General features: G+C 39.6%; 1 protein-coding gene across 1 annotated transcript in view; it reads left to right on the forward strand.

The window, feature by feature from the left end:
• Positions 1-17,904, forward strand: part of LOC311153862 (V-type proton ATPase subunit S1-like) — a 50,355-nt gene that overhangs the window by 12,444 nt on the left and 20,007 nt on the right. The window contains exons 4-6 of the mRNA XM_084205937.1: positions 568-761; positions 1,788-1,831; positions 5,397-5,482. Coding sequence (XP_084062063.1) covers positions 568-761; positions 1,788-1,831; positions 5,397-5,482 — 324 coding nt within the window. The remainder of the gene's footprint in view (positions 1-567; positions 762-1,787; positions 1,832-5,396; positions 5,483-17,904) is intronic.

The raw sequence follows: 17,904 nt of genomic DNA on the forward strand, positions 1-17,904 counted from the left end.
TTATAATTTGTACTTTGAGTAAAAAGGTGGAAAGTATGACATGAATTTTGTTTGTATGTGTCTGTAAATCTGCAGCTTTTTTAAAGTAATAATTACAAATTAGACATTTTTCTGTACCATCTGCTGTACCACCAGGATGTACACAAATGCAGGATGTTTTTCATGCAAAGTGTGACTTAACTGAAGAGCTGCTGGAACTGGAGATGTCTGACACTGATCTTTCTCACATCCAAGGGCATTTAGTTAGCATCATCTGAGCTTTGCTTCTGGCAGTGCTCATAGCTCTCAAGCTTGAGAACTTCTACATCATCTAGCTCTCCTCTTCCATACATGTGGAAAGGACAGAAAAAAATTGGTGTTACTGAGTGCTCTAAGCTTGCTGCAAGGAAGTTCAGGGGCAGCCTGCAAGCCACCATCAATCCAACTGGTGAGAATTCACATGCTGTTTACTGTGGAGGTCCCTCACCTTGAATGTTAAATTAAGGATACATTATAAAAAAGGTTGTGTTAATTATTAAGCAACTGAATATTAAGCAGGTAAATAAACCTCTCATGAATTTTTTGCAGGAAATTCTTCAGTCTTCTCCTTCGTCTTTAGTTTTGCCAGCTGTTGACTGCGAGGCTACCAAGGATCTCCTGAATGTTCTTCAAGAATCAGGACACTGGAAGTTAACAAATGTAACTAACCTCAGTGTCTCTCAGCTGGAAGTGAATGCCTCTAACCCAAACTTACTGGTGGTTCAGCTACCACCCCTTGCCAGGTAGGGGCTTACCACGAACAGAGCTGACCCCCATGTGTGCATGATTTTTAGAGCTTTTGAAATTGTCAGTTGTATTCAGGAAATTAAAAAAAAACAGTGCAAGCTTGTAGGGCTATCAAAATTGTTTCTCTTACAAGGATAAATTCAGTGTTTCTCAAAGTCCCCATGTGAGCTTACCAGGTATAATAGATGAATTCTGTTGAGAAAGGCAGTCAGGCATTCCTATTTTGTCTGCCTCATTATATGAGAACAAAGGGGCAGTAATAAAACTAAATGGCAACACACTTTTTAGCAGAAAGGCTCAATTATTTTACTCGACACATGATTTACCTGCAGAATTAATTGCTAGAGGCATTCCAGGGGTCAAAAATACTGGCAGGATAAATTAGCAAGCAAATAAACATACAGACAAACCTGAAGCTAATAAACAGCCTCCTTTTCCATCACTATGGAGGGAAGGGGAGGGTTATAATTCTTCATGTTTCCAGCTCCATGAGGGCTGTGATCTAACAGAGAAAGGGAGAGACTGTTCCTTCAGGTGAATGGATATTTAGAAAATATAAGGCATGGTTGCTGAGCTTCTTCTGCTTATTCTTCCTCTCAGCTTGTTACTTGGGCATTTGTACATGTTGGTGCAAGGTGCAGATATCAACAAATGCAATTCTAGCTGTCAAATCACTACACAAAAAGAGGCATGATTACAATTTTAAAGAGCTCCTGAACAAATGTTAAACAAGGGACCAACACCAAATGAAAAAAAGCTCCTCAGAGGCTGACCAAAATACTGTCAGTAGTATGGCTTCTCTGCTGTCTAGGAAATTTGAGGGGTTTAAGAATCAGCTGAAGATGTGGTCCTTACATTTTTAATGGCTTTGCAGAAGAAAAGGGTCATTAGGAGGAGATGAAAGAAAAACAGAGGGACTGACAGTAATCCTTTTATCAGTCAGTATCTTCATACATTTCTGATTCACATCATTCTTGCCTAGGAAAGATTTTTAATTATTTCTCTTCCCTCTTTTTCTCTAGTGATTTAAAAGACATTTCCACCCTGGAAGCATTTGCTGAGAGTGGTAAGTAATAGTACCTCGACATAATAACATTTCATCATTTGTGACTCCACCTGAGCAGGTAGCATCCTCTGGCTCACAGGCTTGGCTTTGCTGCTGCCATTTAAAAGCTTTTATCCCACTCCCCTTCTACAGTATTTATAAGCTCTGGTTGTCTTAGTTTTAATCAGACACTAAGTGTCTGTGACATGAAATGTGGGCTTGATAAATTCATGTCTGCTTCAGGCATGGCCCTTTGCTCATTCCCTGAGCCCAGACCCTGCGTGTCTGTGCAGCTTGAGCTGCCTCCTTCCATCTCACCTTGCACACTGGCAGCTGCAGGTGCCAGGCTCATCTGGCAGTTCCAAGGCTTTGGTCTCAACAGAGGGTGTCTGCATGAATAGGAAATGTTTTCCTAATCTTTATAAAACAGTACTGATGGCCTTCTTTGCCTTTGATATCAGTTTTTTATTGGCTTTGCAGTGTATTAAACATTACTTGTTAAAGTTGAATCTCTCAATATAATACTATAAAAAAAGTTTCTTGCCTAGCATCTGGTTGAAAAAGAGGAGCCATGCATGAAAATGGCACTGAGAGGCATCTCAGTGCAGAGCTTTCACTTACCACTCTAAATTAGAAATCAAATTGTAGAGCATGCAAATCACTGAAGTGGTAGTTTTGGAGGTTTGCAGTGTAGCAATGAAACAGTGTTCTTAGTGGCTATGACTGTTTCTGCTCAGAACTGGGGTTCTAAAATCAGCAGCAGATTTGAAAATCGGGGGAAAATACCTTAGTTGTGTATCCTTTTCTGTTTGTTTTTGTTCTAGTCCAAAATGAGTGGGTTTTATACTAAAACAAGCAGCTGGGCTTTCATCTCTGATTTGCAGAGGAGGTATTTGTTCTATTTTCTTGTCCCCAGAGCATACTGGGTAGCTGAGCTTTGGCTTAATGTTGGTCTTGGCTAAATAGTGGCTTTGTCTTTATGGGACATTTCTTTCATCAGCTGCATGGATTCAAGAATAAGCTCCCCAAGGCCTAGAATCATGGTATCATAGGACATGCTGAGTTGGAAGGGACCAGCTGGGATCACAGAGCCCATCCTGCGCAGGACACCCCAAGAATCACATCACATGCCTGACAGCGCTCTCCAAATTCTTCTTGAGCTCTGTCAGGTTTGGCCCTCTGGCACTTCTCTAGGGTGCTCTATTGCAGTGCTCTGGGTAGAAAACCTTTTCCTGATATCCAGCCTAAACCTCCACTGACTCAGTTTCCTGCCATTTCCTTGAGTCACTGGTCACGAGTGGTGAGGTCAGCAGTGCCTGCCCCTCCTGTTCCCCTCGTGAGGAAGCTGTAACTGCAGTGAGGGTTCAGTCTCCTCTTCTCCAGGCTGGACAGATCAATGACCTCAGCTGCTCCTCATAAGGCTCCCATCCCCTTCACCCTTCACCATCCTCATTGCCCTCCTTTGGACACTCTCATGGCTTTATATCCTTACACTGTGGCACCAGAACTGCCCCAGCACTGGAGGTGAGGCTGTCCCAGCTCAGAGCAGAGCAGGACAATCCCCTCCCTTGCCCAGCTGGTGATGCTGTGCCTGGTGTCCCCCAGGACAGGGCTGGCCCTCCTGGCTGCCAGGGCACACTGTCGTCTCAAGCAGCTGCTGTCCCAGGCCACTTGGTTTTGGGAAAGCAAAGTTAAAGCTGATCTGTGGGAGGATGGAAGAAAAGACTATGCCAACTTTTTGATTAGTATCAACTAGATTTTAATTGGGGAGAAGGTGTGTGGGTTAGGGAAATGTGCCACCTTGCTTGGCCAAGTACAGAATCTGCACTATTGTTCCCAAGCAGGCGCCTAATTTAGGTGCTCTAAAACATGGTGGGCAGTCTGAGCTCTTTTCTGTGGAGAATTTGAAAATACTTCATAAGAAAGGTATAGTTCTGATCACAGGCAGAACTATATCCCCATATCAATCCTTATTTTGTCAAAAAGATGTTCCCAGAAGCTTCTTTGGATGAAGGAGTTACCTCTAGAATCTTCCTGAAGGCAGGAGTTATAGACCTTACTGGTAACTATAGTTACATCTACCTCCCTTCTGAAGGGAAATGCAAATAACATGTTATATCAGAAAGCTATTGGTTGCTTTAATGAAAGAAAACCTGAAGTCAATCTCTGCATTTTTATAGGTACTATTATTTTTTTTTGTTCTGCAAATTTTTGCTAAGGCTAAAGAGAATTTCTAAAATCTATGAATTCAGACTGCAAAATCAATGTTTACAATGTCTTGGATCTCCACAACCAGTGTAATTATGGCAGTAGTTTTTAGGCAGCTGTTTTTCTGAGTAAGTACATTTCTTATAGTAGATTCTCTTAGGAATAATTTTGAGTTGGAAAATTCACATAGCTATGATTCTTGACTGTTATGAGGAAATCAGTTCAGCTGAAACCCTACAGAAAAAAATCAATGCTTGAATTCTTACAAAAGCCAAATATCTCACTCAGCCAGGACACCATAATTACAGTAAATAGAAGTGGTTAAAGAGGATAATAGTAACATAAACTCTTAATTTCAGCAAATGCAAAAAAACCACAATTTCTGTAAAGTATCACCTCAAAATCTGAGTAGTTTGTATGTCCAAGTTATAAAACCTCCATCCACCAGACTAGTAGATGAATGAGAAGTGGGAAGGCACTGAAATAGTAAATGTGAGTCTGCTTGCTTGCTTCTCAAGCAGTCCCAATAACAACACTAATAATGGCTCATGAGTCACAACTACTGTGCTCCTTATAAGCAGATGTTCATGTTTCTGCACAATTATTGAAAACATTTATCAGTTGTAAGCATTTATTGTAACTGCCTATGGTTTCAGAACTAGAAGAGGATCTTTTGTAGAGGCATCTTTGGACCTCTTTGAAAGACCCTCTCTTCCTTACTTGACTTCTCCTTCCTTTTTCAGAAATACCCCACCATATTTCTCCTTTGGCCTCCAGTGTAATTAATGAACAGGAAAATTTTCTGTGTCCTGTTGGGGGTGCAGAAGCAGGCTTTAAATCCACAGAAGGCAGAACAAATATTGCTACTAGTATTATACATATCATGCCCTACACTAAACACCATGCTTTGAGTGCTGTTTCTCAGTGATAGTTACGTGTATTTTGTAATTCACAGAACAATACCACTTACATTTTATTGTTTATTTATTAACTGATCACCTGACTAACAGTATATGCATTCTGCATATACTCTTAAAGAAAGAAAAGAAATCTCTGAAGTGATTTCTCCTGCTCCTGCTTTTAATTGCCCAAAGTTCAAACTTTTGGGTATATTTTCCATGGTTTTACTTTTCAGTTTTAAAATCACCCCTTTTTCTGAACAGTTGTATTTTTTTTTTAAATCATCTCACTGAAATTGTGCATTTATCAAGATGCTGAGAGTGTCCTATCCCATTTGTACCTAGATAGAATGAGCACTTAAGTTGCTTAAACAAACTGAATAAGCTTAAACATCTAGCTCATTAGCTCTCCAACTACTGTAGGATTTTAGCTTTCTCAGCTTACAAGTTTGTTGAATTATACATGTTTCTATTTACAGACAAAATAATTGGAAGAGTGACCATGGATCTGCAGGAACGAGGGATTCATTTTTCAGTCATTTATACTGCAGTGAGACCTTCAAGGGTGAGTAATTGTCAGTGCCTACAACTGTCAGATCTTTATCATCCAAGAGCTTAATGTTTACAGGAGAAGTCTGTAGATGATTTTCAAGATTATACAGACAAGCAATCTATATTATATGAGGTTTTGACCCGAAATGATTGCATGGATTTTCATATATGATAGCTATATCACATAACTATTGAAGTTTTACTGTTCTAGGAGACTATAAATTTGCCTTTGTCCATAGAACTTATTACTGTTTTTAAGAACTGTAAGTTAATTTTTTTTTTCAGTTTAACTCTAGTGGTTTTGTAGTGAGTTCTATGTGGAACGTTATCAAACTTCCTAGTGTGGCTGGTTAGTAGAGACAGAGTGCAATTAAATAACTGAAGGCTACTAAAGTATCCATTTTAAAATTAATTGGTTTAATTTCTTCAAATACTTGGTAAATTGGTTTAATTTCTTCAAATACTTGGTATTTGCAACTGCAAGGTTAAGTTTTTACCTTTGCTGAAAGTCAGAATATAATTTGTAGATCACGTGATATCACATTAAGTAACAATGCAGGATAGTTATTTTTGCAGAGTTATCTTTTTGTATGACATACAGGTTGCAATTGAAAAATATTAAATTGTTAATTTTAATGTGAGTAAATGGAAGACAGTCTTGCCTTGAGGAAAAAAAAAAGAGTTCCCATTAAGAAGAAAAACATTTGAAGGATGGGCTGAATCCTAAACAACTTTGAAAGAAACATGTCTGTCTGTTTCAGAGGTAACACAGTCTGAGCTCCTAATATGATAATGGACTCATAGAATCATTAAGATTGGAAAAAACCTCCAAGATCATTGAATCCAACCTTTGACTGATCACCATCATGTCAACGAAACCAGAGCACTAAGTGCCACATCCAGTAATTTCTTGAGTACTTAGAGGGATGGTGACTCCACCACCTTCCTGGACAGTCTGTATCAATGCTGACAGCCCTTTCAGGGATGAAATTCATCCTGATGTCCCACCTGAACCTCCCCTGGTGCAGCTTGAGGCTATTTCTTGCTGGTTGCCAGGAAGAAGAGGCTGACCCCACCTGGCTGCAACCTCCTTTCAGGCACTTGGAAAATGATGCGGTCCTCCCAAGCCCCTCCTGTCCTGGCTGAGCATCCCAGCTCCCTCAGCCCCTCCTCATGTGGCTTGCTCCTTAGAGCCTTCCCCAGCTCCCCCAGCTCCTCTCTGGACACGCTCCAGCCCCTCAATGTCTGTCTGTTTGTTGTAAGGAGCCCCTGAGGTGGGACCTCACCAGTGCTGGGCACAGGAGAGCCATCCCTGCCCTGGTGCTGCTGGCCACACCATGGCTGGCACAAGCCAGGGTGGCAGTGGCCCTCTTGGCCACCTGGGCACTCACTGGGTCATGTTCAGCTGCTGTCAGCCAACACAGCCACGTCCTTTGTGCTTACATGGACTCTCAGTGGGTCACTGGCTGCTTCCTCGTGGATTGCAGGGCTTCTCTTCTGCTCCCAGACCCTTCTAGCAGCTCAGCATGTTGCCCTGAGGATAACTAGCTGTTAAAGACTGAGGCAAAGAAAGTCAAGTACCTCAGCCTTTTCCTGGTACTTGGTTACAATGTTCTCCCCTTCCCCACATCCGAGGATAGAGAATTTACTTAGCTCTCCTTTGGTTGTTAATTTATTTATAAAAACACTTTTTATTATCTCCCACAGCAGTTGCCAGATTGAGCTCTAGCTGAGTTTTCAACTTTCTAATTTTCTCTCTACATGGCCTAACAACAACCTTCTACTCTCCCTAAGTTGCCTGCCCCTTTCTTGGAAAGGTCATCAATTCTTTTTTTTCTTTTTTATCCCTCTGATTTCCAGTGAGAACTCCCTGTTCAGCCAGGCAGGTCCTCCGCATCGGTTCCTCTTCTGGCGCATGGGGATGCCCTGCTTCTGTGCTTTCAAGATTTCTCTCTTAAAGTGTGTCTAGCTCTCCTGGACTCCTTTGTTTTTAAGGACTGTCCAAGGCAGAGGTTTTGTTGACCCCCTTCCTCGCTTCACCAAGAATTGCAGACTCTACCATTTTGGGGTGGCTGTGCCCAAGGCAGCCTCTGACTGCCAGTCTCCCACCAGCCCTTCTCTGTTCATACACAGCAGGTCTAGCAGGGCTGTCCCTGGTGGGCTCTGTCACCAGGTGTGTCAGGAATTTACCTTCCCCATGCTCCATGAACCTCCTAGACTGCCTCTTCACAGTGCTGAGTTTCCAGCAGACATCTGGCAGGTTCAAGTCTCCCACAAGAACAAGGGCTGGCAATCATGAAGCATCAGCCAGCTGCTTATAGAATATTTCACCTGCCTTTCCTTGGTTTAGGCAACATGAAAGACATTTGTGTGATTGTTTAGATCTAGCATCAGAAGTGGCAACAGGATCTTGAGAGGCTGAAAGGTTTTCAGGAGGTAGCAGAATGAAAAATGCACTGCTATTCTTATTGCAAGAATAGAACCTAGAAAACCTGTGTTCAGTGGGTGTGGAGGGAAGCCCCTTTTTCTTATCCAAGAGAGGAGTAAGAGGCCACTTAAATGGACTTCATAAAAGTTCTTTGAGTGGAGGAGCCCCTCAAAGGTGTTCATTCAAAAATAGTACGGGGTTTTGCATGGAGCTAGGATCTTGAACCTCTGACTAATGCAGCAGGGTTACTGCAGGCTCTGGGGCAAAGGCTAATGCTAATGAAGAAAAACAAGGACTTCAAAAATTCACCCTGGGAAATTAAATTCCAGAGACTGGATTTTGGAGACCAAACTTAGAAAAAAATCCAGTAGCATGAAGAGGCAAGGTCACATTGATATTCTGTGTACTGTGTGTTTTTGTGGCAAAGGAGAGAATATTAGTCCAGAAATTGTGATCTGCCTTTTCTTCTATTTCTTTTTTTAACAAAGATCCAAAATAAAAATTAAATTACTTTGTTATTACGACTCTTTACTGTTTGAAATCAAAGGCACATGGGCATTCTTAGCTGAAAATTGCATTTAGAACAATTGGATTGAAAAATATTTTTAATTAATGAAAAATTGGAATTAAGAGAAGGAATTTTTTGATCAATTTTAAAAAGATTTTAAACCTATGCATATTTCAACAGGCTTTCCAAATTAAAGTAACTAAGTTTGAACAGCTGAAGCACTTTAAATAATTAAAACGATGTATTTTAAGATGTTCTACATTTTTAAAATAAAATCAACTTAAGCTTTTCTCAATTGTATAAATTTAATAGTTTATAAAACCATTTGAAGCATTTTTTGGCCCCTCACAATAACTTTAAGTTATTTCAGTGCATTCAAGGTTATCAGCTTCTGCACAGAGCTTGAAAAGCCAAAGCAGAATGTACTTTTGAGGGTTCATCACTCCGTGTTTTTGCATATAACCTCTCCTTGGTATGTATTGCATATCTTTCACTGTGCTTGAACTGCAGAAGGTATGAGCTGTTTGGTAACTGTAAATGAAAATACTGACTCCCTTTGCTTAAACTATAAGGACTATAGTTCATGATGTAGAAGTTCAATGTGTATAAGAAGTAAAAGGCTTTATTCACAGTGAGAGTGATTTTCAAATGCACCATGTAAACTGTATAACTATCATTTACTATGGAAGATTTTGTATTCACTAGTGGCCTTATTCTCAGTGATGAAGGAAATTGGCTTTAGGTATTACACTTTAAAAAGCAAAGATAATCTCCTTCTATTTAGGTAAATTAATGTTACACAATAAAGCTCCCAAAAAAAGGTGATTTTGTGATGCTTCTCTTCTGAAAGCTCTACCTCCTTGCTCTGGGGCTGTTTATGGCTTAACACCACTATGTCATATTCGTTTGTTCTTCCACTGCCTCGGGCAGAAAAAAATAGATGTGAGAAATGCATATATTAGAAAAGGTTCCAGACTGGTATTGGCCCCATATAAAGTGAATTAATGAGCAGAACTCACCTATGATTGAGCATCTTTTCTGAAGAGCAAGAGCTATTTGGTTTAGTCAGTGCAGACACAGATGCCTTTAGGCTGTTATAATTATCAGTTCATTACCCCAGTGCAGGATGGAGATTTGCTCAGACTGGTTCTTGTTCTGTTCCAGTTTCAGCATGATTGGAGGGCTAGAGGAAAGGCTGAGGGAATCAGGATTGCTCAGCCTGGGCAAGAGAAGGCTTCAAGGTGAACTGATTGCTGGCTTCCCAGTACCTGAAGGGAACCTACAGGAAAGCTGGAGAGAGGCTTTCTTACAGGAGTGTGTAGCTACAGGAAAAAGGGGAATGGTTTTAACCTGAAAGAGAGTAGGTTTAGATTCGATATTAGGAAGAAATTCTTTACTGTGAGAGGGGTGAGGCCATGAAGCAGGACAGTGCCCCATCTCTGGAAGTGTTCAGGCCAGGCTGGATGAGACCTCCAGCAGCCTGCTCTAGAGGAAGGTGTCCCTGCAAGGAGCTCGGAACTCGATGATCTTCAATGTGCCTTTTAATTCAAGGCATTCTATGATTCTGTGATTTGAAGTTCAAAGACAGAATTAAGACTCTGAAAGAGCCACCACTTGGTGGCCTGTTTGAAGTGTTTTCACTAACCAGTAGATGATTCCTCCCACCATAAAGGAGCTGCCTTCCTCCAACAAGGCAGCTGCTGAGTCTTGTGGCTCATGTTTTGAAATGCTTTGCCTTGCAGGTCTGGCTGAGTTGGGATCTCTCTGGCTGAGTGGTTTGTATCACCTAATTCTGGGCAAGTGAGGTCTCTGTCTATATCTGAAGTCATTAACCAGGGTTCTCTTTACAATCAAGGGATTTTAGGTTATGATCCTTCTGACTGTTTTGTAGGAGACGGCTGCAGGATGAGATGGAACTCACCCTTAAAGGCAGCCATCATGCTTGGGTTGCATCCTTCTGATACTCATAGGTGTCCCTGTAACATTTTACTAGTTTTCTTCTGAAACTGCAAGACAGTTTTATAGTTGTTATCTTTTCTCAGTGAGATTGAATGCTGAGGGACCACATACTGCTAAAAGGAGATTTATGGCTACATTCCAGCTGGTACTCATTTTGTTGACTCCACTTTTTACAGATGCATTGTGAAATGCTGTTTAAATTTTCTGTACTGCCTCCACATTTTCAGAGAGCTTCAGTTACCATCAGCTTTGGACTCCATTCTGCAAGCTGTCTGCTCTAGCTGGTATTTCTGTGTGTTGAGTCTTTGATACCACTCAGAGCCAAACAAGAGTTACAGAAACTTTTTACAGTCAGAAGTAACCCTGGAATCTGTCACACAAGTGGTTACTTTTGACACTTAAAAAGTGTCTCTTGGAGATATCTTCAGGTGCTATTGTTGTGCACCGCAGCTGAAAGGAATATGATGAGTTTTCATCTGCTTTGACAAGTGCTTGTGGTTATGTTTTCTTTGTTTCTGCCTTCCATCTAACACGCGTTTTAAAATGCATCATATTTTGCTCTGCTGCATCTTCCACTTACATCCAGCTCCCCCTGTTTTGTTGACTATGCATTTACCACTCTGAGGAGACTAAATGCTGCAACAGCCACCCCACTGACTTCACAGCTTCTGGCTAATGGAATGCTTTTGGCCATTTAATAAACTCAAGCATTACATAACATGAGCTTTCCCATGAATAAACATTAGAAAGATGCTTAGAATGCCATTTGAGGAGCTGGGGTGTAGATTAACTATCCTCACATATCCTTGAATACAGGAATTGCCTTATTCATTTAGTTTTCTATTTTTACATTTGAAGGAGCAACTGTAGTTTGGCACAGTATAATAAAGCATTGGTGTTTCCAGCCTAAAAGAAGAAGAAAAAAAAAAGAAATCCCTTATCCTTTGGTCCTCTCCTCTCCCCACTTAATGAATGCCATTATAATAAAACATAAACTTGTAGATGAAGGCTGTACATTTGATTATTTTCTAGCAAACTCAGTTTTGAGATTTTTTTTCTGACAGAGGTAGAGTATTTTTAAATAACTACAAAAGAACTGCTTGAGGCAGGTTGAAGCCAGTTAGTTGTCACTCTAGATGAACAAACATTTAGCCAAATTAGTTTCAAAATTGAGTGATGAAAATGTGAGAGATTCTTGTTAGCAATTCTGTATGATTCATTCAATGTGTTAGTGGGGAATTCAGAGAAGTAAGTAGTGTTTTGCCTTTAACTCTAGACTTTGCACCAGAGCAAGTTGATTCACTTACTTCAACCATTTTTACAACTTTACTAAATTTTATATTATATTTATATATATATATATGTTTATGCACTTCACTGCTAAGTGAAGGGCAGCATGGAACTAAGCCATTATTTTCATCTGATTAGAACAGTTTTGTTTATTTTCAGGTGCTAAGTTTTTAAGGCATAGATGAAACCTGTACAGATGTTCCATATAGATTAAATCAGAAAGTTGTATTTATTTTGCATTTAAAACTAAGGACCAAGAAAACTGGGATGGAGAAGGTATGGTGGAAAAGGACACATGTAAGGATGAATTGTGTCTTAGGACTAAAATTTACCATAAATGGGTAAAATGCAAGCATAAAAATTGCAATGAGTATTCTAAAAGACACAGTCATATACAAGCAGAAGTCAAACACAATAATGCAGAATGAAATTAAGGTATATGAGTAAAATAGGATCAATTAAATGGAATGTGTAACTGTAAACAAGCCTATTTATATGACATGTTGGTAGGCATACTAAACACTTTCTGGAAGGAGAATGCCTAGGTTAAAAAAGTGACACAATAGAGCTGTAGAGGACTGATGTTGTGTCTTAAAGTAATTTTGGATTCCAGGAGACAAAGATAAATATTTTGAGAATCATGGAGAACTATTCTAAGAAAAGTCTTTGAAGACTGAGGTTGAATGCAATATCCAAGTGAAATGTCTTTTAAATAAGAATTTAAATAATCCATCTATCTGTGATTTGATAAATTGCCCAATAATCTCCTTTAATTATGTTGATTGACACTGCTCATATCTGGAATACAAACTGCTTCAACGCAACATATTAAAAGGTCAAATTATATGTCAAAAAAGCATTTTTCCCCTAACTCCCCTCCCTACATGGAAACATCCCAAACTGTCATAATTAACAGAGTGAAAGAGGTGACGCTATTAAAAGTAATAGTCACACTTCAAAAAGCATATACCTGAATGATACATAAAATTAAAAGAAATATATATTCTTGCAAATTTACTGCAGCATCATATGGCAGACCTAAAGAGATTCAGAGGAATAATGTGCACAAGACCCAAAAACTATTCATAAAAACACTTTAGACAGGAATTCTTTCAGAGAGTACTGGATCTAATAAAAAAGAGGAGTGCAGAAAAATGAGTAACAATGCAAAGCCAAGTGGCCTTAGTGTTGGTCATTGTGGTGGTAGAACATAAAGCAGTTCTCACTTGGAACACTTTTTCAATAGTCATTGAACCTCAGAGCATTTTGCTGCTACTCCGTTAGCGATAGGAGAGATTTCAGAATAAATAAATAAAATTAATTGTGTCATATCATCAAGGTTATATATTATTCACCTAAGTTTAAACTAGAATAAGAAATTAGAAATCATGTCACCATGATTTCTAATTTACAATTTTTATAATGTGTATGAAAACTAAAAAATAGTTTAGCCTTCATCGCAAGTGTGACATGGCGCTTGAAAAGAGGCTCCATATGTTTGGAGAAATACTTCCAGGAAACCTACCTTCCATACTGACAAAAATGGTTGAAACTGTAGTCATAAATATGTGAATCTATGAAGAAAATACAGTGTGGCTTCAGTGTTCTTAAAGAGGCATGGGATGTGCAGGTAAAAGTGACTTAGTTGCTAAAATAAAAAAAGGTAAAAAAGTAAAATCCTTAGAGGTTAGCAGAAGTAAAATCTTTAAAGGTTAAAAGAAGGATTGGATTTGAAGGATACAAAGAAAGGATTCATGTTCTCAGTGGGGAGTATTTGCCAGTGGAACTCTGTGGGGATTGATGTTGATGCCTGTGGTGTTCAGCAGAGTCATTAGTATGGAAAGGGGGCTGAAATCCAAAGGTGCCAAAGTTTGCTGATGTACTGACAGGTTGGAGAAACCACTCACAGCACTGCATTACTGAGTGATAAAAAGACAGATGCAATCCAGTCTGAAGTAACATGTAGGAAAACCTTAAATATGCATATTACACTGTAATGAGTGGCTGCTACTTCTCAGAAGAGGAATTGCAGTACAACGTGGGTAGATCTCTTGGAACATCCCAGCAGTCAGCAGTAGGATGAATAGCAAGCAGAGTGTTGGAAAGGAGGAGGGCAAAGCAGCATCAGTTCACTAAGCCCTTACTGAGTACAAGTCTGCCAGTGGAATAGTGCATGTGGTTCTGGCCACTCCATCTCCAAAGGATACAGTAAAACTACAAGATTAAAATATTTCAGCTAGGAAAGGTGAGGGCAATTCAAGAGGGAAATAATAAATAAAACTGCCAGTTGTATGGACAGGCTGAACAGGAAATATTACTAGTCTTTGAAAAATATTAATGACAATCACCCCTCAGATTGTAACATGGAATTCAGGGGCCCCAAAGCTCTTTAAGGAAAAAAAGGGAACTATTTTTGGATGACAAAAGTACACAGATTTCAGTGATTACATAAACTAATGGAAGAAAGATAGGAAGGATGGGTGGAAAGAAGGTCCTATTTACATGTGTTCATTTAAATGCAATCTTCAGCCCTGAAGGTTTCTAACCCAAAGATTACAGAACTCAAAGAGGCCATTCTAGGACAAGTATTGTTTTTATTTACCCTTTCCTTATCTCAGCTGCCAGCTACTATCAGGAGCTCTGGCTGTGAGCTAGGTGGACCTTTGCCCTCGCACAGTTTAGCTGGTCTCATGTCTTGGCAGTGGAAGCTTGGGATATTGACATAGCATTTCTCTGGAACAGGAGTGTGAAAAGTAATATGTAACTTATTTAACTAAAGGCCAAGAGCCAGAAGAGGCAGCCAACAGAATAAGCAAAGCTCCACTATAAGAAGCTCACGGACTTTCCTCCTCATGCTTGCCTATTAGGTTGTTGTAGAACTGCCACTTCTGAAAATGGAAATAATTGCCACATCATAAAAAAAAAGCCTCCTGCATATAAATAATTGTTCTGCTGCCAACCAGGAAATCCATAAGGAGAAGTGACTGTGTCAGCTGAAAATCGGGTAGGTGGCAGCTCAAGCTTGGTGCAGTCTTCCCTACTTTCAGTACAGAGGAACAGGCTGGATTCTCAAGATCCTTGTGATTAAACATCTGCAAATTGCCTCTGGGAGCTCTGAATCTTTCCCCTGTTCATTGCTACTGGTGAGCACAGAGACTTGTGTCTTCAATGCCTTCTCCTGACACCAAAGCCTGTTGGCATGATCTTTTTCACAGGGAGATACACGTTCCCATTTTAGGGAAGCACAGGGTCAGAAGTGGGACAGGATTACATCTACCCAGAGGATGACCATGTATGTGAATATCCCCATGAGACACCTGGGGCTGAAAAGCCAGGAGCTGAGAGATGTGTGGCTGTAGGGTTGGGTGACCTCTGCATGTGATTAGAGCAAGTCTTACCCTAAATATCTACCTGCAGTATTTCTTGTCTTCCTTCCCTCCATAGGAAATGAAACTAAAGCTTGTAAAAGAAAAAGCTGGTGCAAACTTAGGAGTTCCCCATGCACTGAAAAAACCATTTGTATCCTGTACCATTTGTTTTTACTGCAGCCTCTGTTGTCTGTGCTAGAGAAATAGCTGCTAGAGGAACAAAGATACACTTTACTATCAAGGGCATAAAAATTTGCTCTTAATCATTGAAATGCAGATCAGATATTCTGGGAAATGTGAGAGCTGATGGCAGAATAACAAAGCCCTAAGTTTTAATGCATCCATTCTGTAATACAGTTAGGACTAGTTAGAAGAAACCTGGATTATTTAATTTTAGTTTCAAGTGAAATTTCATATTCTGTCTTTCTTTTCACTTCATAAGAATTTCTGAAAAAAATATTTTCTCCATGTAGTGCCACAGAAAGTTTTGATTTTGGAAGTCAGTGTTTTGTGGTAGGAAGACATTTTGTTGTGAAGTTCTAGATCTGCTATATTTGTGCATGTAGCAGCTGTGTTTTTCTCTAATTTTGAACTCTTACCCTGAATGTGATTCCCTGAAGTATTAGACTGTTCAAAGCCATCAACTAATGATTTTCTGCCATTTGGAAAGGTAAAGAGGGACCATCATTACTCATACAGAGTCACCGTGTATACAAAACAATAGAATCATTAAGGTTGGAAAAGACCTCGAAGATCACTGAGTCCAACTGCCATTTAAACTCCTAAGTGCAGCATGCATGCCTCTGAAGTTAGGATAAAAAATGATAATTTCTTAATGGAATTTTCAAACATATTTATGATTTTAGGAGAGGAATATTATCTTTCCTTTAGGGATGGGTATTGAAATAAAGTTACTTTATTGTTACTCTCTAAAAAAGCTACTTTTATTGTTACTCTCTAAAAGTTACTTTTAATAAATCCTAAAGGCTTTTCCATAAAAATCTCTAACCTGGAACTGCATGCAAGTCTCTTTTCAAAGTTTGTACATTAGAGTGCTAAGCATACAAAGCTAAGGAATAGCCAGGGTGTTAATAAAAGGTTAAAAGAATGTTAATGCAGTGTTTTGGCATCGAAACACAGAGCTTATTTGTTGCTGGGGACTGTATTACCCATTCCTGCTAGATGACAACTTTAAATTGAAACCGATTTCACTCTACTAATACATTATATCTTTCTTTTTAGAAAGCTGTCTAATTAGAAAATAGACTGATTAAAGAAAGGTGTGGTACTAATAATCCTTTTAGGAAATAGTCCTGTCTGGTCAGATGCCTGCACAGTCACCTGTGCTCACAGCACTGAAAGCACAGCAGAGCAAGAGGCAGTGTTGGGAGAGCTCTGGGACTTGCCAGTGTCCCCTGGACTGTTTACTGGGGATGCTGGAAGAGGAGAGGCAAATTTGCCCTGCATGAGGTTGACAAGACATTGCTTCTTTGGGGATCCCATCTGGTATCACAGCCCTGTCCTGACCCATGCAGGCCTGCAGCTCCCTCCAGCCTTGCACCAGAGCCTCTGGTATTGAGATGCTGCATTACATATGTCCTTAGTGTCACTGGGAGACCAGAAAAAAGGCAAGAAACAAATCCCTTCCCTGACAAAATGTCACAGACATATTTTTTAATTTGTTGATGGAAGACTTACTTTGAAAGCCGTACATAAACTGATGCCTGACATCAAATTTGATATTACATGGCATATTTTGTTCTTGTTCTGTCTTTTCTGTTTTATGAAAACCTCAATGTTTACAATTTTATTGAAACACTGCAGCTATTATTCTGTTATTTGATTTTTTATTTAGACTAACTGATTGAGTGATTTCCCAGATTGATATTTAATGAATCAGAAGAAGCACATTCTACTTCTTAGTGCACTACAGTATGAAAGTTAAACCTCAGTTATTTTAACCAGCCTGATTTCTCTTCTTCTGGGACTTTCAGCCAAATCGCTTGGAATCAGCCAAATCACTTGGAAAATTCTGCAACAGAACAGAGTGTTTCTTGCCTTATGTTGAGCAGAACTATTGGAAGGTCATTGTCGGATTCTGCTGTGCTTTATTGCTCTTAAAAACTCCTTCCTTCTCCCCAGTACATTATTTCCTTATGAACCTAAAAATAGTCCTTGCTCCTGATCCTCAGTTCTCAGGACCTGAACTTCCAGCAGGAGTATCTGACTGTGGCTGAACCAAATCCCCAGCCAGGCTTGCCATTACCTGGCATTGAATCCTGGATATGGTGCAAGAACTGCAATAGGCATCAAGCTGCCAGAGCAATCCCACAAGAATGGTGGAAGGAAGGGCTAGAGACTGGTGGAAAATAAAGGAAATTATGAAATGGTGGTTGATGACATTGGCTGGAATATTTAACTAGGTTTTGGTGGAAACACATCTGCTTTGAGAAAAAACTTGGAAGAGGAAGAAAGGTTTGTCAAGAGAAAAGCATGGAAATCTTAAAAAAAAGCATGGATATTATTTCTAAGATTGCCTTTGTCTAGACTTTCTGATGTGGATTTCATTTATATATATACCTTCCAGCTTCCATATCCTACTGTCAGAAAAATTATATGCATATTAAGTGCAAGAAAGCAGAGCAGAAATTAAAAACCTTTTAATAGATTTTCTGTGAAAAAATGCTTGTTTTAACTTCCCTGTCGAAAGATCCAATTTGCTAGATTTATTGGCCAGTTTTTCAGATTAGTCCTCCGAAGTCCTGCAGGATCCAAATATTAAGTAGAGAAAGGGAAAATTTTAAGGGTCTTCAGATTTTTAATTTCCCTGTGACTAGCCTACATCTGGGACAAACAGTGCTGGCAAGTCTCCCAGCACTATG

This window comes from Fringilla coelebs (genome assembly GCF_963513975.1).
Source record: "Fringilla coelebs genome assembly, chromosome: 5".
NCBI lineage: Eukaryota > Metazoa > Chordata > Aves > Passeriformes > Fringillidae > Fringilla > Fringilla coelebs.